This window comes from Lepidochelys kempii, chromosome 18 (assembly GCF_965140285.1).
Source record: "Lepidochelys kempii isolate rLepKem1 chromosome 18, rLepKem1.hap1, whole genome shotgun sequence".
Lineage (NCBI taxonomy): Eukaryota > Metazoa > Chordata > Testudines > Cheloniidae > Lepidochelys > Lepidochelys kempii.
This window is the reverse complement of record NC_136397.1, coordinates 12,095,356-12,121,294: the sequence shown is the minus strand read 5'-3', so window position 1 is coordinate 12,121,294 and position 25,939 is coordinate 12,095,356. Positions and strand designations below refer to the sequence as shown.

General features: G+C 38.5%; 1 protein-coding gene across 9 annotated transcripts in view; it reads left to right on the top strand.

Moving 5' to 3' along the window:
* Positions 1-25,939, top strand: part of VPS13D (vacuolar protein sorting 13 homolog D) — a 197,564-nt gene that overhangs the window by 73,530 nt on the left and 98,095 nt on the right. For all 9 annotated transcript variants that reach the window (XR_012155549.2, XR_012155551.2, XR_012155552.2 and 6 more), the window contains exons 45-56: positions 3,515-3,665; positions 5,201-5,411; positions 7,123-7,370; positions 12,303-12,494; positions 13,196-13,322; positions 15,135-15,277; positions 18,967-19,097; positions 19,691-19,866; positions 20,466-20,589; positions 21,587-21,822; positions 23,456-23,564; positions 25,056-25,219. Coding sequence is in view for 3 of the 9 variants with exons in the window: in XM_073316658.2 (XP_073172759.2) it covers positions 3,515-3,665; positions 5,201-5,411; positions 7,123-7,370; positions 12,303-12,494; positions 13,196-13,322; positions 15,135-15,277; positions 18,967-19,097; positions 19,691-19,866; positions 20,466-20,589; positions 21,587-21,822; positions 23,456-23,564; positions 25,056-25,219 (2,012 nt within the window). In the remaining 6 variants the exon portion in view is untranslated. The remainder of the gene's footprint in view (positions 1-3,514; positions 3,666-5,200; positions 5,412-7,122; positions 7,371-12,302; positions 12,495-13,195; positions 13,323-15,134; positions 15,278-18,966; positions 19,098-19,690; positions 19,867-20,465; positions 20,590-21,586; positions 21,823-23,455; positions 23,565-25,055; positions 25,220-25,939) is intronic.

Sequence of the window (25,939 nt, the reverse complement as noted above, 5' to 3'; positions counted from 1 at the left end):
CAGGCAATATACGCCTTTGTGTATATGTGAAATGAGTCCAGACTTCGTTTGGCGCTCTTGTCTAGGTTTTCCCCTTCTTTGATTCCGGTTTCGTATCCTGTTGATCCTGTTCCTTTCAGCCTTCTTCCTCTTTCACTTTCCTTTTTGACCCAGAAATATTCTCCTTTCTTTCAATGCAGATATCCCTGTGTCCTCTTGTTTGCTGCTTTGTTCTGACTATGCTCAATGCTACCTCATCCTCCAGATGTTATTTCTTAAGGGTGTGCACTTTAATAGGTTGACACCATAGACCTCACTCTCTGCTGCCTTGGGTCATCAGTTACACATTTATGAGGTGAATATAAAATCCTACCAAATCAGAATGTTAACACTTAATACCACTAGTCATTCTATCCCAGATGTAAATAATTACATAAGGTGCAAGGGTTTTGGAGAATAAGACCACAGTAGTTTGCAGGATGACTGAGCACTTGTTAAATGTTACTGTCCAGAACTGTAACTAGTTCGCTCTGGCACTGACTTTGTTAAATATGGAAGAGGATCTGCAGACTTTTAGAGCAGCTAAGAGGAAAAAAGAATAATGGGCGCATCTGGTAGAGTTTTCTTGGAATAGATTCATAGGCATTGATATGGTACCTGCAAAGGTAGAAGGGATGGGTAAGTGGGTAGTTTATTTAAATTTCTGAATGTTTTAATAATCTTTTTGAGAACTGACCACTCATAGAGTTTAAGGTCAGAAGGGACCATCATGATCATCTAGTCTGGCCTTCTGCACATTGCAGGCCACAGAATCTCACTTACTCACTCGTTTAATAGACCCCTAACGTCTGGCTATGTTACTGAAGTCCTCAAATCATGATTTAAAGACTTCATGTTACAGAGAATCCACAATTTACACTAGTTTAAACTTGCAAGTGACCTGGGCCACATGCGGCAGAGGAAGGCGAAAACTTCCCAGGGTCTCTGACAATCTGACCTGGGAGAAAATTCCTTCCCAACCCCAAATATGGCAATCAGTTAGACCCTGAGCAGGTGTGCAAGACTCACCAGCTAGACACATGGGAAAGAATTCTCTGTAGTAACTCTGAGCCCGCCCCATCTAGTGTCCCATCATCAGCCATTGAAGATAGTTGCAGCTACTAGTCGTAGATCAGCTACATGCCATTGTACGCAGTCTCATATCATCCCCTCCATAAACTTATCAAGCTCAGTCTTGAAGCCAGGCTTTTTGCCCCACCGCTCCCCTTGGAAGGCTGGTCCAGAACTGCCACTAATCACGAAAAGGCTTTAGGAACCATTGCAGTTTGTTGTCTCAGCTCTGTTCTCATCTACTTTGACACTCTAATCTGCACCAAACTAAAAAAGGAAAATCTTTTACAAGCTGGCACTGCTCGACATGTTTGCCCCTATGCAAAGGAAGCATAAGAAGAAAAGGCTGCTTGCTATATAGGACACGTTACTCTTTCTCTAACTCTGACCTATTTATTTATTTATTTATTTTGTACTGTGGTAGCACCTAAACTTTGGATTGTTCTAGGTACTGCGCACACATAACAAAAAGGTCCCTAACCCACCGAGCTTACTGTCTCAGTAGGACACTGGTTCTGGGCACATCTTCACACCATAAAACTCTTTAAAAACTGATATATTTAGTGCTCACAATTAAGTATGCGGGAAGACTGAGGCATAAGCAAACTGAATGGAAATTCCAGTTGATACATTTACCTTAATAGAAAATCCAAAGCCCATTGAAATTAGTGGAAATTCTCTCTTGCTTTACAATGAGTTTTGGAGCATGTCTTTAATTCCTTTGAGGATTGTATCCTGTGGGGCTTAAAATATGGCATTTTAGGAAAGGAAGAGTAAGGCTTCTCCTATACTGCATAAACCTTTGATTTAAATATTGCAAGAAGTATTCAGTATTGTAGTAATATGAGCTACCTGCAATAGAAGGGAACATTGGTAAAAAACCCACACTGGCCAGATTATCAAAAATCAATCTGCACAAGTAGCAGAATGACAAACTCTATTTTTGATAGAAGAGTACTGTCTCCTCAAACACTATCATTGAATGACTCTTGGACAGAGTCACTAATTCCAGGAAAAAGAAGTGTTAGTTTCTCCCTGCCAGAATTTTTGTTTATTATGGAATCAATTTTAAAACAACAATCCTAAATGGTGAAGCTAAGATATCTTGGCACTGCTGCTCATCTCCTGCTGCTGTTGTCGTCCGCAACGCTGGGAGCACAAGGTTAAATGCAGAACTATTTATCTTCCACCTTAACTGAGTTCAGAGTTCACCAGAAATATTTAATAGCAAAACTTTAAGAAATAAATAAATACTATAACATGATAGCAAGATTATATTAGTTAATACTTCTTTTCAAAATCTTTAGAATTCTTCTTTAAGGACATAATATTTTGAAATAGAAAATCTCAAGTAAATTGCTAACTCCATAACTAAGGTTAGTATTGTGAGTTGCTTTCCTTGGATGGTGAGTTTAGTTGAGGTGTCTAGTTTTATTTAAAATCTTGTGAACTTTGTACCCGGAACTGGGGCTGTGTTTAAAAAAACAAAATACTTCTGTGTTTTTCCTTATGATCTTAGACTTGCTGAATGTGCTGCTGGCAAGTTTCAGCAAAACTATGTACATTTCATTGTGTTATATTTGTTTTTTCTACGTTGTTTTAATAAAGTTTTTGGCAGTTCAAAATCCTGGACTGACTGTCCGTTCTTTCTCAAATACAAGAACATTGTCAGCATGTTCTGGGCACAGTCTCTTAAAATAATAGTTACTGTAGCAATTTTTCTTTGGGTCCATATACAGTATGGATTTTTTATGTTTCTGTAGTGTGAAGGGAAAAATGAATTGTTTTAAAGTTTATAATGTCACTAAGGATTTTGTGATAATGCGTTGTGTGTGTGTGTATGTATGTATGTATGTGTTTAATATTTGTTAATCTAGCTATCTGAGGATATTTTTCTGACTGTGTACACAGAAGGGCAGTGACTGTGAAAGGAGTGGGAAGCACTGAGGAAAATGAGAATGAACAGAACCTTGATTTATCGCAGGCTGTTTTGAAATTTTTTGAAACCATGAAACATACTAATAAAAATCTTTAGCATAAACAATGCTCTTAACATTCTAGCTCAGGAATGCCCAGGATGCAGCCATTTTCCTGTTTGCTACCATATATAGGGAGCTGCAGTTCATAAAGAGCAATGATTATAGCAGGCCAAATCTGCTCTTCCTTTCTAGTGGGTTCCTTGTGTTTTTATTTTCATTCCTTTTTCCCTGTAGGTTGAGAAGCCCAAATTATGAGCTCATGTTTATCAAACGTGATATAAGCACAAGACAAAACTATGGGTATTTTAAAAAATATATGAAATGTGTAAATTAGGTGTGGCCCTTGGGTTACTGGCAAGCTGCAGTTACTGCAAAGTTTGGGCATTCCTTTGCTATTTATCATCATTGCATTTTCTGATACCTAAACTTTTAAAATGGCTTTGCAGTTTTCTTCATTGCCTCCAGTTCGTGTGGTATTTGAAGTTACCATGGAAGGTAGCGCTCGGAAGGTGATTACTGTGCGGTCTGCGTTGATTGTGAAAAACAGGCTGGAAACACCAATGGAATTAAGGCTGGATAGCCCTTCCGCTCCTGACAGTAAGTCTCAGAATGCTATCGCTACGCTGCCCCGCTACATATCAGTGAGAAAAACCTTATCTGGCAGAACGATTTATGATGGCCCCAGTTTTTGGTTGTTGCAAAATTTTTCCTGTCCTATTCTCCAGTAAAAATGAATGTCTAGAAGATGCCATCAAAAGATTCAAAGTATAAAAGCAAGTAAGACCTCCCAAAAAATCTTATGTAGAGATTTTTCCTGTGGATAAAGTACGAAATCTCAAGCAACAACAAGAATTTTGTGTTAGGCTATTGTCAAGTTTAGTGTGACATTCCTGTCCCCAGCTTCTTTCAAAGCAGAAGAAAGGAATGCTTAAAGTATTGTGCTTTGTTTACTTATCTTCAGTTTAGAAGAGTCAAACTTCTTTTATTTCTTTGCCTTAAGTCAAAATTACATAAGCTTGTTTTCTACAATAGATTCTTTATCCAACGTCTAGGATTTTCATCGTCTTACAAACAGCTTGCGAGTTCTATTAACAAGTGCATTTGAAAGACTTTACAGTATATTTGTGTCATATGAGACAGGGCTTGCTTCTTTTTCTTTAACTGCAGCTATGTGACAGTCACCTTTCACCTGAGCAAGGAAAACGCTAGTACTGGCAAAGAAGTGAATTCTGTACTTGGGAGAATTCTGTACTTGGGAGTATTTCATTGCAGATTTGACGCACTGGGATATAGTGGTGTCGCACCCACACTCTTGAACAGTTTTTAACCCAAATTATCTTTTTGTGTCCACCACAATGGCAGAAGAACTGATTACCCCAATGAAGTTTGATTCCTGGAACTGCAGTTCTGAAAAACACCTGAATTTGTTTTTTCTTGGAGGGGGTGAGGGGACTGAGGAGAAGAGCGGCGGTGGGAGGATGGGGGAACCTTACAGATTTCAACACTACTTGTGTTGACAAAAGATAGCCCTAACTAGGGGGGAAATGGTCAACAAGCTAAACTGAAGGAACCAAAGGGAGTTTCAATTTGCTGCTTAGGTGAATTGGAGGAGATGCGGATGAAAGAGGGCCACATCTCCTTATGAGTCTATGTCTAGAACATGCCACAGATGAGATGAAGTCCTTGTGTCCTCCAACAGTCAGAATTTGGCAGAGGGTTTCGGTCTTTGGCGTTGTGTGCAGACGTAATTCAAGATTGTGGATCTATTTTGACAATTTACTTGAACTCTAGTAATAGATGAGTAACTTTTCTTTCCACACCCACTTAAAATGGTACTTTTAACTAAGGCAACCAGAGAAACAAAGTTAGAACTCCAGATAATTTTTTTTTAATCCATTCCCAATTTGTCTGGAATCAGCCCTCTGGTTCTATAAGCAGCACTTTCTTGACTCGCTATTAGGGGCACTTTAAACAACAGCTTGGCATTTGGACCGGATGAACTACGTCTAATGGGAAATGTACTGCTTCTTTCATTAAATGTGTTGTCCAGAGTTTATAACTGAAGAAATTATTCATAGTTTGACCAAAGGATGCAACCTGAAGCATGTGTTTTCTTTGTGATTTGGTTGCAGAACCGGTAGTGCTTCCAGCAGTAATGCCAGGGGATTCCTTTGCTATTCCATTACACCTTACATCTTGGCGATTGCAGGCCAGGCCAAAAGGAATGGGAGTCTTTTTCTGTAAGACTCCCATTCATTGGACTAATGTTCAGAAGGCAGCAGAGGTATGTAGCAGCAAACGAGAGTGCCATTCGATGGAGTCTGAAAACAGCCGATTTTTCAGGTAATTAAGACTTTATAAGGCTAAATATTTTGCTATAACTTACCAGTTATTGATAGGTGAATTAATGTGAAAGTAAGTAGTACTAGAAAAAGCTAAAGTGGAATGGGAAAGAGATTGTTCCGAGATAAAACCTTTGTAGTGTTGTTTTTGTTTGACACCTTATGTATAATACGAGATGTTTAAGTGTGACTATACTGTAATTTATACAAGGAAGATTAGATGGGATATAAGGTCAAATCCATCAGGGTATTTAAAAATAGAAAATAGACCCTGCCATCATGGCTAGATGGAAGAGCGTCCCAATCCCATAAGCTGTAGCTGGATGTAGAAGGGTAGGGAACCACAAATCACTCTCCCAATTTCCTTTGATAAACAGCCACTACAGGAGCAGGAAGCAAAAATTAACATTAGTTTGTCTGTGACACTTTCTTCTTTGCTGACATCGGAAGGGTACAGAATCTTCTTAGGAACCAGAAAACAGTAAAGCATTAGAGGCTTTTTAAAGTTTCTGTCATACGACCAAAATGGTTCTTATACCAGTTCTTGACCTATATAGCAAAAGTGTAAAATTACAAAACAACCACTCTATTAACCTTTAATGTAATAAAATCAAATAATAGAAATTAGAGATGGGAATTAGGTTACCTAGTCTGTCCTTCTGCCAGTGCAGGATTGTTACTTATGGTCCAAGTGCGTTGTCCAAAACATTAAGCTCTCTGTTTTAATTCCCATAATGTCAACACGTAATGAACACTGCATGGTATCTCATAATTCCTTAGTTTGATACAGATAGGGATGCCATCAACTTGTTTGGCCTTTCCCAGACCTAAAGAAGAGCTCTGTGTGGCTCAAAAGCTTCTCTCATCATCAGAAGTTGGTCCACTAAAAGATATTACATCACCCACCTTGTCTCTTGAGGCTTTATATATGACATTCCTAAAAAATAGTTGAGGGAAATGACCTTTGCTTAGTGAATAGTTATCATTTCATAAAGCTAGTGGTTTATAGTTCAGATTTTTTAAAAATATATACTGTTTTGAGGTCATTACTGTAGGATGCTAAACAATTTTTATAAGATGTGAGTACCTCTCTAAAGAACATGTTACCTGAAGAAGTGTTGTTGTTTTACTTCCTCATTTGATTGTCTAATTTAAATCCTAAAAGATAGTATGGTCTAGTGGTTAGAGCAGGGGGGACAAGAAAAACAAAAATACAGTTGCATTATACAGAGTAATTTTAATTTATTTTGGCAAGTATAATTTAGTTTTAAATAATCAATACTTCATAGCGTACCAGTAAATGTACTGTAATATATTTTGTAAAAGTAAAAGTTTAGTAGTTTAGAGACCACTTTGCTATTAAGTATGTGTTGAGAAGTGTAATGGGATTTTTTTGTGAGGATAATCATTTTGTAGATTAAGGAAGATTCTACTATAATTATGTGTGGTAGTTCACAGATTTGTTATGAGGTGTAATTGTTTGTAAACTGTTTTGAGAGTATCAGATGAGTCAATATAAGTGCAAAATATTTGGAATATTTTACAGTCAAGTTTAAAATGTTTATTATGGAGAGTTAATTCTAAATGCTGTATGGGTTTTGAATTGTGTAAATTGCACTGTGGCATGAGATTCAAGTCCTAACGAAGCCAAAGTACAGCTATTCCATTCAGTCCATTGCTCTCTTTTCACACGCATCTGTCTTTCTTCATAGGTTTTGTGTGGCTATAAAGAAAGAGAATTATCCAGATTACATGCCCTCAAACATATTTTCTGACCGTGCTAAACAGATTTTCAGACAGCCTGGGCATACCATTTATCTCCTGCCAACTGTGGGAATCTGTAACTTGCTACCTTGTGAACTCGAATTTTATGTTAAAGGGATGCCGATTAACGGGACACTAAAACCTGGCAAGGAGGCAGCACTGCACACAGCGGATACATCTCAGAACATTGAGCTTGGTAAGGCATTATAGAGGTATTATTATTTGTGGCTACTACAAGAGCAGCTCAGAGTGACTGCATGTTTTGTTATACAAACAGCTATGGCACCAAAAAGAAAAATAAGCTTTTTAACAATGTGATGTTTTAATCATAGAATCATAGAATATCAGGGTTGGAAGGGACCCCAGAAGGTCATCTAGTCCAACCCCCTGCTCAAAGCAGGACCAATTCCCAGTTAAATTCCCAGTTTTCATTGGGTTGCAGCCTTTATGAAATTGTTCATCTCTCTCTCTCTCTCACTCCCACACACCCCCCCCCCCTTTAGAAAAAAAAATTAATAATCGGAACGTCTGATAGAAATCTGAGTTGCTCCCCTTTTCCCTCACCTCTTTCCCTTTTTGTTCCCCATACGCAGCGAAAATAATGCCAGAAAGGAGCCAAACAAGAGTCTCTAGTGGCTTGAGTTGGTGTAGTTTAATTTCGGTCAGAGATTCAAAATGGTATCTTGTCATGGACAAGTCTAGGTGTTATCAAGCACAGTGTAAAACATCTGTGGGCTTTCTTGTAGTCTCCATGCAACATCCTGGAGTGTTAGGATATGTCTACACAGCAGTTAGACAACCATGGCTGGCCTATGCCAGCCAATTTGGGCTCAGGGTGCAGGGCTGTTTCATTGCTGTGTAGACTTACAGGATCGGGCTGGAGCCTGGGCTCTAGCACCCTGTGATGTGGGAGGGTCCCAGAGCCTGGGCTCCAGCCCAAGTCTGGAAGGCTGCACAGCAATGAAACAGCCCTGCAGCACAAGCCCAAGTCATAGAATCATAGAATATCAGGGTTGGAAGGGACCTCAGGAGGTCATCTAGTCCAACCCCCTCCTCCAAAGCAGGACCAAGTCAGCTGGCATGGGCCAGCCACTGGTGTCTAGTTGCTGTGTAGACACATCCTTAAAGGCTCTGTCAAATGAGTAGGTTATGTCAGTTTGTGGGCACTTGTCACCAGGAGGATTTGATAGGGTTTGAGTAGCTGGGATGATTAGTGTACCTCTCACTGGTAGGGGTTTGAAGACTTTCAGAGCATACAAAACTCAAAGGGGAGGCATTAGTAGAGAGTCATCTGGTCCCCACATTAGTCTTGCAAGGTAGAAGTAATTGTTTTGGGCCAACAAACTATGGAGGTCTTGGAGAAATACTGGTGGTAGGAGGAAACTGATGCTGATATTTTCAGAGGTGCAGTGTAGACTTCATTTGATGTATCTATAAGTTTATCTCTGATCTTGAGATACTACAGTTGAAAGAAATTGTCTCTTTAATTACAGGTTTCAGAGTAACAGCCGTGTTAGTCTGTATTTGAGAAAAGAAAAGGAGTACTTGTGGCACCTTAGAGACTAACCAATTTATTTGAGCATAAGCTTTCGTGAGCTACAGCTCACTTCATTGGATGCATACTGTGGAAAGTGTAGAAGATCTTTTTATATACACACAAAGCATGAAAAAATACCTCCTCCCACCCCACTCTCCTGTTGTTAATAGCTTATCTAAAGTGATCACTCTCCTTACAATGTGTATGATAATCAAGGTGGGCCATTTCCAGCACAAATCCAGGGTTTAACAAGAACGTCCGAAGGGGTGGGGGGGTAGGAAAAAAACAAGGGAAAATAGGTTACCTTGCATAATGACTTAGCCACTCCCAGTCTCTATTCAAGCCTAAGTTAATTGTATCCAATTTGCAAATGAATTTCAATTCAGCAGTCTCTCGCTGGAGTCTGGATTTGAAGTTTTTTGTTGTAGTATCGCAACTTTCATGTCTGTAATCGCGTGACCAGAGAGATTGAAGTGTTCTCCGACTGGTTTATGAATGTTATAATTCTTGACATCTGATTTGTGTCCATTTATTCTTTTACGTAGAGACTGTCCAGTTTGCCCAATGTACATGGCAGAGGGGCATTGCTGGCACATGATGGCATATATCACATTGGTGGATGTGCAGGTGAACGAGCCTCTGATAGTGTGGCTGATGTGATTAGGCCCTGTGATGGTGTCCCCTGAATAGATATGTGGGCACAGTTGGCAACGGGCTTTGTTGCAAGGATAGGTTCCTGGGTTAGTGGTTCTGTTGTGTGGTATGTGGTTGCTGGTGAGTATTTGCTTCAGGTTGGGGGGCTGTCTGTAGGCAAGGACTGGCTTGTCTCCCAAGATTTGTGAGAGTGTTGGGTCATCCTTCAGGATAGGTTGTAGATCCTTAATAATGCGTTGGAGGGGTTTTAGTTGGGGGCTGAAGGTGACGGCTAGTGGCGTTCTGTTATTTTCTTTGTTAGGCCTGTCCTGTAGTAGGTGACTTCTGGGAACTCTTCTGGCTCTATCAATCTGTTTCTTCACTTCTGCAGGTGGGTATTGTAGTTGTAAGAATGCTTGATAGAGATCTTGTAGGTGTTTGTCTCTGTCTGAGGGGTTGGAGCAAATGCGGTTGTATCGCAGAGCTTGGCTGTGGACGATGGATCGTGTGGTGTGGTCAGGGTGAAAGCTGGAGGCATGTAGGTAGGAATAACGGTCAATAGGTTTCCAGTATAGGGTGGTGTTTATGTGACCATCGTTTATTAGCACTGTAGTGTCCAGGAAGTGGATCTCTTGTGTGGTCTGGACCAGGCTGAGGTTGATGGTGGGATGGAAATTGTTGAAATCATGATGGAATTCCTCAAGGGCTTCTTTTCCATGAGTCCAGATGATGAAGATGTCATCAATATAGCGCAAGTAGAGTAGGGGCATTAGGGGACAAGAGCTGAGGAAGCGTTGTTCTAAATCAGCCATAAAAATGTTGGCATACTGTGGGGCCATGCGGGTACCCATAGCAGTACCGCTGATCTGAAGGTATACATTGTCCCCAAATGTAAAATAGTTATGGGTAAGGACAAAGTCACAAAGTTCAACCACCAGGTTAGCTGTGACATTATTGGGGATAGCGTTCTTGACGGCTTGTAGTCCATCTTTGTATGGAATGTTGGTGTAGAGGGCTTCTACATCCATAGTGGCCAGGATGGTGTTATCAGGAAGATCACCGATGGATTGTAGTTTCTTCAGGAAGCCAGTGGTGTCTCGAAGGTAGCTGGGAGCGCTGGTAGCGTAGGGCCTGAGGAGGGAGTCTACATAGCCAGACAATCCTGCTGTCAGGGTGCCAATGCCTGAGATGATGGGGCGCCCAGGGTTTCCAGGTTTATGGATCTTGGGTGGTAGTAGAATATCCCAGGTCAGGGTTCCAGGGCTGTGTCTGTGCGGATTTGATCTTGTGCTTTTTCAGGGAGTTTCTTGAGCAAATGCTGTAGTTTCTTTTGGTAACTCTCAGTGGGATCAGAGGGTAGTGGCTTGTAGAAAATGGTGTTGGAGAGCTGCCGAGCAGCCTCTTGTTCATATTCCGACCTATTCATGATGACAACAGCACCTCCTTTGTCAGCAGGAGAGTGGGTTTGTGTGTGGGGGTGGGGGGGTGAGAGAACCTGGATTTGTGCTGGAAATGGCCCAACTTGATTATCATACACATTGTAAGGAGAGTGATCACTTTAGATAAGCTATTAGCAGCAGGAGAGTGGGGTGGGAGGAGGTATTTTTTCATGCTTTGTGTGTATATAAGATGATCTTCTACACTTTCCACAGTATGCATCCGATGAGGTGAGCTGTAGCTCACGAAAGCTTATGCTCAAATAAATTGGTTAGTCTCTAAGGTGCCACAAGTACTCCTTTTCTCTTTAATGAGAGTCAGTAGCTTCTCCTTGTCCAGTGTTTGCAGCAAAATATGATTGTCCTTCTCTACACTCAAGTTTTAACCTGTCTTATTGAACTCTAAACTGAAAAGAAAAATGCATCTCTCTTATTAGATATCCTATACAGAATTCAGTCAGGAAGGGGCCTGGTCATGGCTAACTGTGAAATGCTGTGAAAGACCAGAGACAGATGTAATGTGAAGTGCAATATGTACATACATATCCCAACCATTCTGTTTCTGATATTTGCAGTATTGGCAACCCTAAGCATTCAAAAATGATGAGCCAGGCCCACAAAATCAGGAAATTGGCTTTAAAATCATGTTTTTTTTTTTAAAAAGTAATTATTTTGGGGTTCTTTTTCTTTACTTTCTGGTTTCTATGCCTTTATGGTACACTCGGGTCACATTTGTAAGACTTTTTTCAATAGAACCATCAGGTCTAGAAGCTTATTTCTCCCCCTTCCTCCCTTAATTAAAGCTGAGTGTCTCACAAAATCACTTCATTCCAGGAGCTGGGTCTTAAAGAAGAATACCTAATGTTGCAAAACTTGCAGTAAAATCGCAAGACGGTAACACTGTATTTGTAATATGTTAAATTTCCAAGTTAGGATAGTTTCAGATTTTAGTGTACTGAGAGGGCTTGGCTGTACAAAAACTTAGTTCACAGCAAGCTGGGGTATATATCTGCCTCATGCTAGCCTGCTCCGCCTTAACTGTCTATGTGGACCTCATGGCTGTGCATTGAAAGGTTCAGTAGTGTGCTTTGATCAAAGTGCACTAGGGAATTCTCAGTGCTCAGCTGCAGTATCCACACAGATAGTTAATGCACATCAGGCTGGTATGAGGTAGTTCTTCTCTGAGTAGTGTCCGTGTGAGTGTTAGAAATACTGATATTGAAGGAAGATAGTGAGATATGACAGAATTATTTTTTTCAACACTGGCTGAGCTGTGAGAATATTCTCAACAGGTGAAATTTGCCCTTATGCAGAGGGCCTGCCCAAGGCATATATATCATTTTGAGATTTAGTTTGAGGACTGTGATGACAGTAGCTTCTTAGCTCATGTTCAAAAGTTAAACAGGTAGTTTTAAAAGGAAGTAAAATCATAGAAAGCTGTACGAAATATTCCAGGAAGACTTGACTCTTTCTCCGAACAGTCAGGAGAACATGTTTTTTTGTGTGTGTGTTTGTTTTTTAGGCGTGTCATTGGAAAACTTTCCACTATGCAAGGAGCTGTTGATTCCTCCTGGGACACAAAACTATATGGTCCGAATGCGATTGTACGATGTCAACAAGCGACAACTAAACCTAACCATAAGGATTGTATGTCGAGCTGAAGGGTCTCTAAAAATATACATTTCTGCGCCATATTGGCTGATTAACAAAACCGGTATGTTTAACTTAGCCTTTCATAACCGTTAATGACCGTCACTCACCTGGAAGTGAGGATGCTGTTTAGTATTGATTTGCTATGCAGCCATGCACAACTTTTGAAAATGGATTAAAGAAAATGAATTTGCAGAAAATAGGCTGTATCAAGTAGCAAATATCCGTTCTCATTGTGAAGGTATCTCATAAACCATGAAATGACTGAGTTGCTGCAATGAAGATTTTAAATCTTGGTAGTTTATGCATTTTTAAATGTAGTAAGGTGCCGAAGTTAGAGTCTTGGTTAGGCTCTGTGTACATCAAAATAAAATGTTAGAATTTGTTTTTCAAACACTTCAAGAACCTTCATCAAGTCACAGAAGTCTAAAGCAATAATTGTATTGTGATAATGCCATCTTGGCCAATATACAAAGGTATAAAGCAGAGAACTCTAGAGTTGAAAGCATCAGACTCTGCAGCTTGATCTAAAAAGCCAGGTTGTGTAGCTTGGAGTTGTAACAATCTCATATCCTGGGGGGATCAGACACAGAGTTGAATATGCTGACCAGTGGGTTACATACTACATAAAAATTTAAAATTGTTCTGAAACTTGTTCCCATTTTCACAACTAATAATATAGACCCTGGTCCTGAATGAAGTATATTTTTGTTTTAAATTTGAGTGTAAATTAAAGTTTCATTTATGATTTTTTTTTTTTCAAAGGGTTACCACTGATCTTCAGACAGGACAATGCAAAGGCAGATGCTGCAGGTCAGTTTGAAGAACATGAGCTTGCTAGAAGCCTGAGCCCACTTCTCTTCTGTTATGCTGATAAAGAACAGGCAAACTTGTAAGTAATGTTGATGGGAAGGAAAAATGCTTACAAAGAATGAAAATTAATTAGTGAGAGAATCTGGTGCTGATATTTAAGTATGAATATCCTGTAGGAAAAAGCCTTTGTTGGCAGGATGACCTGGTAAGGTGTTTAGTTTGAGATACTGAAATGAGCTTACTCACTATTTAGACATTTGATACTGAAAATTAACTATTTGGTTGGCTAGTTTTATTGTAAAAGCAGTCTGCTGTGTTGTTTTTTTTTTATTTTACATGTATGGAAATCATGCTTCTTTTCATAACTTGGTAAAGCAAGAAAATCTAGACTGCTCACTCTGATAATGTCCTTACTACAACTAAAATAATTTGACTAGCATAAAAAGACATCAAGTAATAGGCACATAGGATAAACATCAAACAATTACTCAAAACGTGTGTTTAAAAAAAGTCTACCTTTTTGAGTTTGAATTTAATTGACTGAACTCGTCAAAAACATGGACGGTTTTAAATGATATATATATATGTACACACATGCATATATATTTATAAAAATACTAATTTAAATATATTGAAAGTATTTAACAGCAAAAAAGGAAAATTGAGGCATCTTTGTAATTTGTGGTGGCTTATTACTGCTTCAGTGACTCATTGCTCAGTTCTTTGCTGATTTTCCCACCTATTTTGACTTATTATTCTGAACATATCCATTAGCCTCAAAAACTGTCCCAAACTACCCATTTCATATATGAGTTAACTACTACTTGCAGCAGAACTGCTATGTTTCTGATGCACAAGGGAATGACAGGATTTTGGAGTCGTTTAACCCTGGTGCATCATGAAGTTTATCTCAGCACAGGCTTCCTGCCTAGCTATACCCAGTTGTTCTTTGGGAGAATCTGCTACTCCATGGATCCACTGATCATCAATCCCCATGTATGGTTGCAAGGAATGCTATAGATACAGCAGTCTGTCAGGAGATTTCTTAATGGATTGCCCTCTGGAAACATGATTCACTCTTTAATGATCATTCTTAATCATTGGTGAAAATGTATATTGAAAAAAATCAAGACTTTAAAAAAAAAAATCCAGTTTGGTAAATGAAAAAGTCTCTCCAAGCCTATTTTAATTCCTAGGCCCTTCTGTTGAGATTGTCAGAAAGATAATGGACACTGCCAATTGTGATGCTGATTTTTGTGATGTGGTCTGAGAAATAATATTAAGTTGAACCTAATCTGAGGAAGAAAAATTGGCAACATTTTACTGAGCACATCACAGTTTCTTCAAGTGCTTTGAGTTCAGCTAATGAATAGTGCTGTATAAAACCTTGGTAGTTGTGGTGGTGATTATTATTATTGAAAGGAAACCTAGATTTGTTGATTATTAAGAGGTTTAACTGGTCTGCCATGGAAAAAAAAATTGAAAACAGAAGGTAAAAATACTAAGTTGGTTGCTAATTTTAGGAAAATGTGATTTGAAATTTGTTTATAGTCACACAGATATTTTACTTCTGAAAAAAACTATTCAAATCACTGGCCTCTCCTTGCCTCAGTTTACCCACCTGAAAAATAGTGTTGTTAATGCCTGCCTCCTGTGGCCATTGAGTTTTCATTAATGTTTGCAAGATGCTTAAAGAATTTTAGATAAAACATGCTAAAATATGTAATGTATTATTACTAGGCAAGAGATTTTGCTTTTAGTTTGTAATAGTTTTGATACTATATACAGTCTGAATACATCTAGGTTCAGCAGAAAAACTGCCAAAGTATTGTTCTGATACTTATCCCATTATTTAGATGAGTTAATCAGCATGTTTTTTCGTTACCCATAGTTGTACAATGCGAATTGGAAAAGGAATCCATCCCAAAGGTATGCCTGGCTGGTGTCAGGGATTCTCACTGGATGGAGGCAGCGGTGTCCGAGCCCTTAAAGTGATCCAGCAGGGAAACCGACCTGGCCTGATTTATAACATTGGTATGTAATCATGGATCAATTTGTTAAATATTACAGAAATGGTGCAACCACCTTTGCCTCTGTATAACAGTAAGAAATAAAATTTTTCCCTCTACCTCTCCAAACAAAACCACACATACATACTCTCGGTCTCTCAAATACTGCAGTGACTATAAAGACTTTTGGGGAGCAAGCTTCCCTGCATTTAACTTCATTTATAACTTCGTTATTCAGTGAAAAGGGAATTCCTAACGTGAATTGCTATGTCAAGTGTTTTCCATTGAATTATGCAGTGCTCTTATGATGGAGACAGATTTAGGCTACTAAACTCATTATACCCGTGGCATAATTGGATATAAAAACAAGTCTCTAACTGGGAAAGGTTAATATAATAAGACAGTGGTAAAATCTCAACACAGGGACCAGGGGCCTGGAATACCTGTGTTCTAATCCTAACTGTAACATGGATATCTTTTGTGGCCTTGAGCAATAGCTTAAACTTTACCTGAGTTTCCCTATCGGTAAAATGATAATAACTACTGTACTTACCCCTCAAGAGTGTTGTAAGAATAAAGAGGGTAAAGTGCTTTAAAATATTATGTGGTGTTACTTATAATTACCACGGTCAGGTTTTCAAAAAAACTCAGCACCCAAACCCAGCAGCTTCCATTTTTCTTCATAGCCTCTTTTCTGATTAATTCTCATCTAACCTATCTGAAAAACATCCACGTATGTCTGAAAACATAGAATTATGTGATTTGTTAGTTAATGTGTAAAAATGAATGGTCAGGTAATCCACTTCAAGTTTTGAAGAGAATTTAAACTGCTTACATTTGCCAGAGGAATAAATGAATTTTATAGATATATTCATTCAAATACCAATTTAAAAAAAGTCTTAAAAAAAAAACCTGAAGGAAATGCATCCCCCATCTCTCCTTTCCTTCAGCAGTCTAAGGGTGCTTTCATAGGACTGGAGAGAAATTTAATTGAGCTCTTTCTCTAGGCCTAAGGCTCCTGCTCCATTATTTTAACATTAGTGGAAATTTTTGTTTTATTTGATTTTTCTGTAAAGATCATTTCTGACTAGCCTCTTTCTAAACATCATAATCCCAGCAACTTGATTGTAATCATTTCTGTTAATAAATGTTGCACGGAAACACTCCAAATCCTACCAAAGAAGGCTCAGCTTCTGACCTTTTGTTAAGAATGTAGAACTAAAGTAACGTCTTCTGGGTCTGATCCTTGGCCCCTGTGACATACGAGATGGAAATCTCCATTAACACTTCGAGGTTTCTAGTATGAACAGACTGCAATACTACTGAAATGCAATCTGAGCGGCTGCATAAACCTTGCTGACACTGTGTGTGTAATAGAAAGTAATCCATCTTGATCTGACCCTAAAATTTGGGGTGTGTCAGTTTTTCCTTTTCATTAAAAGATGTTTGCCCCACCCTCTGAATAGAGAGGTTTTTCTCTCTGAGGCCATGTTTCAGGTTCAGAACTTCATTTGTTGCAGCTTGTGAAGCAAGACAGCACAGGTCATATTTTAACAAGGCGGGGCTGTTCAGGAATATTATTTCAGTTAATGGAAAACGTAACAGGCTGGTACATTTCCCAAAGCAGTTGTCTTTAAAAGATCATTGAGTGAAACTGTGGTGGTAGTTTTGCATTGCAAATAACATATCCTTGAAGTATAAATCTTATGTTATTTGGGCCTTTTCTCCTGATGCATTGTAGGAATCTTGTTGCAATGTTAAGTACTAAGGCATGAGACAAATTACCCATGCCTTGGTGTCAAAACAAGCTGTCACAAATTGTAATTGATTGTGTAAATTTACCATTGTCACTTCTACACGTTTAGTCTAATACACAGGGGGGAAAAGTAAATAGCTAAAATTTTGGCTTCATTTCACTTTTGGGTCCTTAATACAAAAACAAGCTTCGCCAGTATGTCGGTTTTTTGCGTTTCTCTTAAAATAACTTGGAACTTTTATATGAATGTTGCAGTTAACCTGATATACATGTGTGCTGTCAAATTGAGTGAGAGAATATAGATTAAATTAGTCCATATTTCAAATTTTTAGTACATTATTTGCTTGCATCAGGTTTGTTGATTCTAGCCTAAGGAAGTGCACCACTGGCTACAATGTTTTCTGATTCAGTGTACGTGAAGGATTTTCATAGAAGCATGTTAGCACATGCTGCTATTGATAGTGATAGAAGCGGAAATCCTAAGGAAAATAAAGGAAGCAAAAGCTCTTACAGTTTTCTGGGGTGTAGCAGAAAAGAATTGAATCATGTAGTATTGAAAAGAAGTTCAATAGGAATACTTGAATTATTTGGAATAGCAACTATAGTAATTAAAATATGTTCTCCAAGCAATGACAGTGTGAGTTATCTGAGCTATTTTTTATTTTGTATTTCCTCAGTGCTCTTCGAGTTTCTGTGACCTCTGTTTGCAAACTGTCCTTTAAGGCTTCCTATGTTTACATATTTACACTTATGTAGTAGTTTTCAAAGCACCATTTTGACAGTCGCTAAAGGCACTGTTGCATACTTCCTGAATTTCTTTTGGATGTCTCTACTATAGCTTCTATGCCATATACTGCCTTGGTGTTTTTCATGTTGGGTATTTATAGGTGCTTTTGTTTCCAGACCTCTCTCCTGTCTTCTTTTTTTTCCCCCCTTTTCATTTTATTCCATGTCTGTTTCCAGGGTGTTTCTCCTTTCTCGTGTTGTTCATATAATTTTTCACTTTTTCCTAAAGGCATTTTTACCTTCTGGAATAAGCAGGGGTGGAATATTGGATGGAAGGGAAGAACCACTAAAGCAGCTGTTTGAAAGAAAAAGACAGATAATTTACAAAAGGGAGGGAGGCCCAAAGGTGTTAGAACTCAGTAATCAGCAATTTGGATATAATGCTTCATGTTTTTGGTGCCTAAGGGCCAAGCAACCCACTGAATTTTATGGGATGAAAATTTTATTTTAGGAATTGGTTGTTAGGCACTGCTTTGACTCACTGTCCTTCACCCATATCCTTTAATGCCTTGTTCAAACATGATTCTGGCTCACCTAGTTTGAACTGCAGTGTAGTCTCATTTTACCCATCTCTAAGAAATTGCTGCACAGCAACCTAGGTAAGCCAGTAAAAGGGATGGGAGAGCATGACTACTCACTTCTCTGTCAGTGCCCCAAGGACACAGTTATTCCTCTTTCAGAACACTACCATTCATTGAAACCTCAGGCTGAATTTTCACAATGAAGTGCTTTTTCCCGCAATGTGTTTTGAGGAACTTCTGGGGTGTTTGTTTGCCTATCAGTGTTCATGTACCTGGTTTTCATGATTTGAGGAGCTCATGGTAACTTACTTCACATCTCTAAGACTCCAACTGAAGATGGTTTGGACCCTTCTTTTGAAGAGGAAAATAAATGTAACTTCTGAAAAGGACCCCAAGGCACATGCTATTGTGCCATCTATAATGCTGACAAGACTAAACTACTACATTCCACTTTATAGACAATAAAAAAATATAGCAAGTGGCATTATATAAACCAGATTTTGTTTACTATTTCTGTTTGAAATCTGTGCAAGCTGTAGAACATATGCATTGCGTCTGAGAAACATTATTTTAAAAGTTTACATTTCTTATACTAAATATTTTTTTCAGACAGTAGATATTTTTATTTTTAACAGACTTTCTTCTTCTTAGGTATTGATGTTAAGAAGGGCAGAGGTCGTTATATTGACACTTGCGTGGTAACATTTGCACCCCGTTACCTATTAGATAATAAATCATCACACAAGCTTGCCTTTGCTCAACGGGAATTTGCCAGAGGTCAGGTAAGACTACCTTTCTACTAGCAAATATTTGCTATTTTTTAATAGCATAAACATATTTCATAGAAGATTATCTTTAAAGAAGGGGAAGTGTAATTATCATAAGGTAAAATCCCAATAGTGTTGACTCTGCCTTTCTGAATTAGATATATCTGAGTTTCTTGTAAGGCTGTTGGATCAGACCTTGAAAAATGAGCTCCTATATAATTTGTATGCACATTAAAGATCCTGTGACCCTTTTTAAAGAAATAGGGGTTTGTACGTGTGCCCTTTCCCAAAATATCCCCTCCCCCTATCATTGCGCAACACGTTCTGTGAAGACAGGTTCTGGTCCCCTCCATCCAGGAAGTGATGCCATTGCGATGTTTATATATAATGGTAAATTATTTGGAGATGCTTCAGGATGAAAGTTGGTGTGAAAAATATAAACTACTATTAATACTTGGTTATGAGAATATATTTTCCTGTGTATCCAGTTGCCACCATTCATTTCATGAAAAAATTGCTTCATTCAAATTTCACGGTCTGTATAGATTATTTATAGTGTGTTGTTTTTAAGGTAGTGGTGATGTTACCGCCTGTCTTTTTGTTATTAGGGTACGTCAAATCCTGATGGCTATATCTCCACTCTTCCTGGTTCCAGCGTTGTGTTCCACTGGCCACGTAACGATTATGATCAATTATTATGTGTACGGCTAATGGAGGTTCCAAACTGCGTTTGGTCTGGGGGTTTTGAAGTCAACAAAAATAGCTCCTTCCATATCAATATGAGGTAGTTGCTGTACATGGATGATATATATTTAAAGTTGTCTTCTGTGTCTGCTAAAGAGGCAAATGTCTAAACTTGTGACTACAGTAACATGTCAGATGTCTGCTTCTCTTGTGTTTGACCTGTTTTTCTTTGGTTTAACGTGAAAAGCAGATACTTTCTGACTGGTGGACTGTTAAGTATCTTAATTAAAAGAGCTGTGAATGCTTGTGTACATTTGCTGTGAAATAGTCTACGTATGTGTGAGAGAGAGAAATGTACTACAGTGTTAAAGTCCAAGGATTTTATCAGCATGGAGATGATTTAGCTTACACATACCATGGTGATGGGCACAATTTAACAATCGAAACAGAATTGCATAAAAGAAATAATGAATTATTGCACTTACCTTGGGGAAGTCCTGCCCAAGCCAGTTGTATAGCTGGAGGATTAGATTACATTTTTTTTCTACTGTACCTTTTTAATATATGCCTAAGCTGTTCCAGAAATTGTTTGACTAATTGATGCAGCATTGGTTACACAATGCTGACCTAGGAACTAGTTTATAGCTCCAGTTTATGAATGCTTTAAATGTATTGTGCTGTTTTGTTGTTGTTCTGCAGAGACACTCTCGGAAAATGTTACTTTTTACGAGTTGAAATTACCCTTCGAGGAGCCACGTACCGCATTTCATTTGGTGACACTGATCAGTTACCTCCTCCTTTTCGCATAGACAATTTTTCTAAGGTAAAGAGCTATAGATCCATTGAAAAGTAAAAACCATTTTAATTGTGTGTACTTGATGTATTCTCAACTATTCTGTAAAAGAGCTGCACCGGTTTGCCTAGTGAAGTGATTGGAAAGTTCACATCATGAGAAGCATTTGTATATGTCAGCATTAAAATCTTTTTAGTTTTCAGAACAAGTTAGTGTTACTGAGCTTCTTACTAGAAAGCATCATCTTACTGAATTATCTATCTATTTATTTATTTATTTATTTACCGTCATCTATACATGAAAAACATGCACGTGTTTTTTCATATATAGATCTCAAAGCTCTTTTACAAAGGAGGATCGGTATCATTACTGTCACAAATGAGGAAACGGAGGTGTTAGATGATTTATGACTTGTTCTGTATCATACAGCACATTAATAGCATAGCTGGGAATAGAGTCCAGGCCTCCTGATTCTCAGTCCTATACCCTATCCACTGGAGATGCCTAAAGTGAGGCATTATTTAAGTTCCATGCCAGCAATTGCAATTTTTATCCTACAAAGAAGTATGTCTTTTGTGTTTAGAATAGGAGACTGAGATTCAGGGCTACCCAGTTCTATTTTAGGCTTTGATGCTGAATTGTTGTGACCCTCGCAAGTCATCTAACTTAGCTATACCTCAGCTTGCTTATATATAAAATAATATCTCCCAGAGGACTGAAGGCATTGGGAGCTTTGGATGGAAGATACTCTACAAGTGCAAAGTATTTTAACATTCATCATCAGACAAACTTTAATGGTGAGACTTGTATGGAGGAATAAAATTTCTTAAACCATAAGAAGGAAGCAAAAATTGAAATGGCATGGAATAATTTTTTGTCAAATCAGGGAAATAACATATGACCTATAAAATGCAACTAACGTGCTGAAAAACTAGAAAATCACAACCCTGAACTACACTGGCAATAGCAGCTGACTCCTGACTCACTTACACCTACCATTTTCTAAAGTCTTCTTTCATTATTATAGGTCCCAGTTGTTTTTACTCAGCATGGTGTTGCAGAGCCCAGACTCTGCACTGAAGTGAAGCCAATGACTTCTTTGGACTATGCATGGGATGAACCCACCCTGCCACCTTTTATCATGCTGACAGTTAAAGGGGCAGGCTCCTCAGAAATTACCTGCAGCATGAATGACTTTCAAGACGGCAAACAGCTTTATTATGAAAATTTCATTTATATTGCTGCTACGTATACTTTCTCAGGGTAAATCCTTTTCATATTATATTGAAAATAGCCTTTGAAAGCAAGTGGTGAATATTCAGCCGTCAGTGGAAGCTGTTCTTTTTTAAAACTGTTGCTGTTATACAGTGCTTATCTGTGTAAGGATTTCACATACCGATAAACTTACGCTGGCTACAGGGTCAACAAGAGGAGACTCTTAGTTAGAAAAGAAGACTGGGAGTCAGGATTCCAGGGTTGCATTTCTTGCTCTGCCACTGACTTTTTCTGAGAACCTGGGCAAATAACTTTGCCTCACAATGTCTCAGTTCGCTTGTCTGTAAATTTGGTAATATGATGCTTATCTTGCATGGTCTTGTGATACTTAATTTTTTTATGTATTGCCAAACAAATTAATACTTACGGCACATAAACTGAGAGAGTAGCTCGTGTACTGCACGAGGGATGCTTCTTACATGATTAAATTTTTCTGTCAGAATGAATCTCTACTTTTAATTAGTTCTGGTCTTTCAGTTCTTTTAACCTCAGGCTGTCATTAATAGTAGAGCATTGAGTCTTTTCTGGTATTACAAAGACAGAGTTATAGTACTGTCAGCCAGAGAAGCAGTGGAAGAAAGAAAGATCTGGTTCCATACCAGATTAGATCATGGTGGAAAACATGGGTGGGAGGTAGGTTAGTAATGGGACCCACTGGAAGATAGGGGTGGGGGACTGATTTCTGAGAAAAGTGAGATGAGGACCTGGTGTCTTCAGCTAGGATATCTGCTCTTTGTGATGTCTCCAGTTGAATTGAGGATCACTGAATATCTCAAAGAGAGGGGAGTTGATCTTTGAGCGAGGGCTTCTTATAACATCTTTGTTACTGTAGATTATGGTGGAAGATGTTGCTACACGTATATGTTGCTTATTGTCATGACTGAGCCAAGATTAGTTAAAATGTAAACTAAATATTAAATGGATTTTAAGATGTTCACATGTGCATGTACAGAGCACGTTGTCTACCAGTTCTTCTGGATATGATTTCTTTTGATCAGTATCTCCTCTGTATAACCAATTGTTGAAAGATGAGGAGCTAAGCATTATTAATTTCACGTAGTGGCCCCTTAGGGATTTAACTTACTGCATCCACAGTTACCACAATATCTGCTATCCAAGGGAACGAACGATCAGGACATGTATCGAAAACTTGATCTTACCCATGGTGGTTCAGAGCACTGCCACAGGGCAACTATTGCTTGTAACTTACTAGTTGCATTTCAGTCCAGATACACTTGTGTAACTGAGCTATAGAACACTGAAGATAGCTTTTGATGAAAATGCTGATTCTGCCTTACCAATATTAATGTAAGCAATGGAAGCATTAATCTGCTTATCAAATTGAACTCCGAGTTGGACTTTTAGCTCCTATTACTAATTCTAGACACACAACACTTTTAATAATATAAATACCATGCTGATGGTTTACCCTCGTGATTCCAAAAATGGGGGGAAATAGTGTCATGGGTAACCTGACTTAAATTTGCATAACGTCTAGCGAAGGACCAGCATAAGTTGTCCTGTTAATAGTTAGGTATGGTTCTGACTCAGTATTCAGAAGAGACAGACACTTTTTATAGGAATGTATCTGAATGCATGTTGGATTTTCTCGCAATTCTAGTTTGCAAGAGGGAACTGGAAGGCCAGTTGCTTCAAATAAAGATGTTGCTTATGCAGAGCTTGTCCTGGATGTTTCTCCAAAGACACAGAGAGTCATACTAAAGAAGAAGGTATGAGACTCCAGTGAGGGTTCAGAAACAGTATTTTGCTAAGAATGTTGTTGCGGTATGATCCTAGTCACACAGACACTTTAGAACGCTGCTCTAAATATTACCTAATTATATATAGTTTGTTTTAGTTGTGTATTTAGTATTACAAGACATTTTCTTTTCTGTTAAAAAAGCATGCCATGTCCATAATATAATAGACTGACTATAAAAGAGTGAGCTGGGGTAAGTGCTGAAGGGAGTTGGGAGAAGGAAACAGAGGAAATGTTGTGTTTTAGGTTTGGATTTGTAACGGTTAATAGCCTCTGTAAGATGGAGAACAGAGAGAATCTGTTATAGGTGAAATAAGTCATTAAAGATCCTTTCATTATGATAGTAATGATACTTAGCACTTATATAGCACTTTTTAATTATTTAATAGTGAAGGAGGAGGAGATCAGAGTAGCTCAGACCCAGCAGAATAAAAGAGAGCACAGGGAGGAGGAGTAGTGTGTGGTAGGTCCAGAGAGTGAGAGGAGCCAAAGCTGTTGAAAGATTTGAAAATAGTTGGTTGATACGAAGTTTGTATTCACTGGGAGAAGGGAATTGATAAAGGTCAATAAAGACTAAGTGAGGTGATCACGCTTATAAACTGGAGGAATGATAGTCTGGAGAGGAGATTGTTGGATGCCAACAATACAGTAGTGGCAATGATCCAATGAGGGGTTTAAGGAAAATGATTGCAGACTGCTAGATCAAAGGAAGAATGAAGTGGATAGTAACAGATGTGGATATGGGTCTTGCAGATATTTTTGCTCTGAGAAAAGCATAGAAGAGCAGAGGTTTCTGGGAAGCCAGGTATGGAAATTAAGAGGGTGGATAGAGAAAAAAAGGTGAGCGTATTTGAGGAAAAGAAACTAGAGATCTTCTGTTGAAGAAAATTCAAGTAGCTTCATGTACTGATGCAGGAGAGAGATGAAGGTCAGAGATAGAGAAAGGAGTAATCAGAATAAAAGTAGTAAGAAACGTTACATTTAGAGGTGAGATGCCTCTAGGGTTATAGTGAAGAGTAAAGGACCAAGAGAGAAGTTAGAGGTGGTGATGAAGTTGCAGACAAAAAGTCCTTTTGTTGTAAAAGAAGATGGCAATGTAAATAAGCCAATCATTTCTTTACAAATTTTTTAAGAAGTGTATGTAAATAAAAGCACATGTTTTGAAAATAGAAGCATTATTGAACAGTATTGTTTGTTTGTGTAGCCTAATAGCCTCAGAGTTACCAATATGTGTGGGATTTATGCACATTTGATATCAAAGTATTCTCATTGGCTATTGATAATTGCAGTAGACTTTAATAGGTACTATTAGCACCGAATTTTATATCGGGTCCGTGAACATGAATATGTAAAAGTCATTCCAAATACCGTCACTTACTGAATTCAGTAATTTAAATATAAATATATATTGTTTGCTCTGCATTATTTATGATCAACTTAATCTTTTATGCATATGCTACAGGAGCCAGGGAAGCGATCCCAACTTTGGAGAATGACTGGCACCGGCATGCTTTGCCATGAAGGTTCCTCAGTTCCTCATAACCCCAATAAGCCTTCTTCGCCTCGATCTGTTGAGTCCTCCATGATTTTAGATATTGCCGGCCTGGCTGCAGTCACAGATAACAGGTCTCTGGATAGGAATTCTATTTACTTGTTACAGATTAAAAACAAAAAAAGAGTACAACTATAAAAAGTTACAAAAGTTAAATAGTCTAAGATGTTTAAATTAGATTATTGGATGGCTTGAGGGATCAGTAATTGTATTCATAGCCTGCCATTGCTATATCACCAGTTTGAATCCAGTCAGAGCTGGTAAAACCCAAAAGTTACCATCTTGTAAGTGTTTTGTCACAGAACAATTCCTTGAGAAGGAGTGTCTACATCACCAAAACTACCACCTCCACAAGTGGCACTGACTGGCTGCCCTGGAACAGCAGGAAGGCTAAATATTAAAAGGGCACATGGATTGAATTATCCCCCCACTCCCAAAATTGCTCTTTTCAGGTCATGGTAGAGATACATCTAACACTACTTGGGCTATCTGTCCCTTTGGATAAATAGAGTGCTTCATTCTTAAAGACTGTCAACCTTACAGAGGCACTAAATACTATTTGTCTTCATATGTGTATTGTATCTCTTTTGTTGGTTGCCTTTGCCCTTAAATAAATGGACAGTTAATGCAATGCAGCCGGGAGCAAATTGAAATAATACTTTTAAGAGCTACGGGTGAGGAAGCCAGAATAGAACAAAATAGGGAAGCGTGACTAATTTAAAAACTTCCCAACAATGGAATCTAAACGTGGAAATTTTTGGGGTCTCACTTCTCCCCCCCCCCTTCCCCCCCAG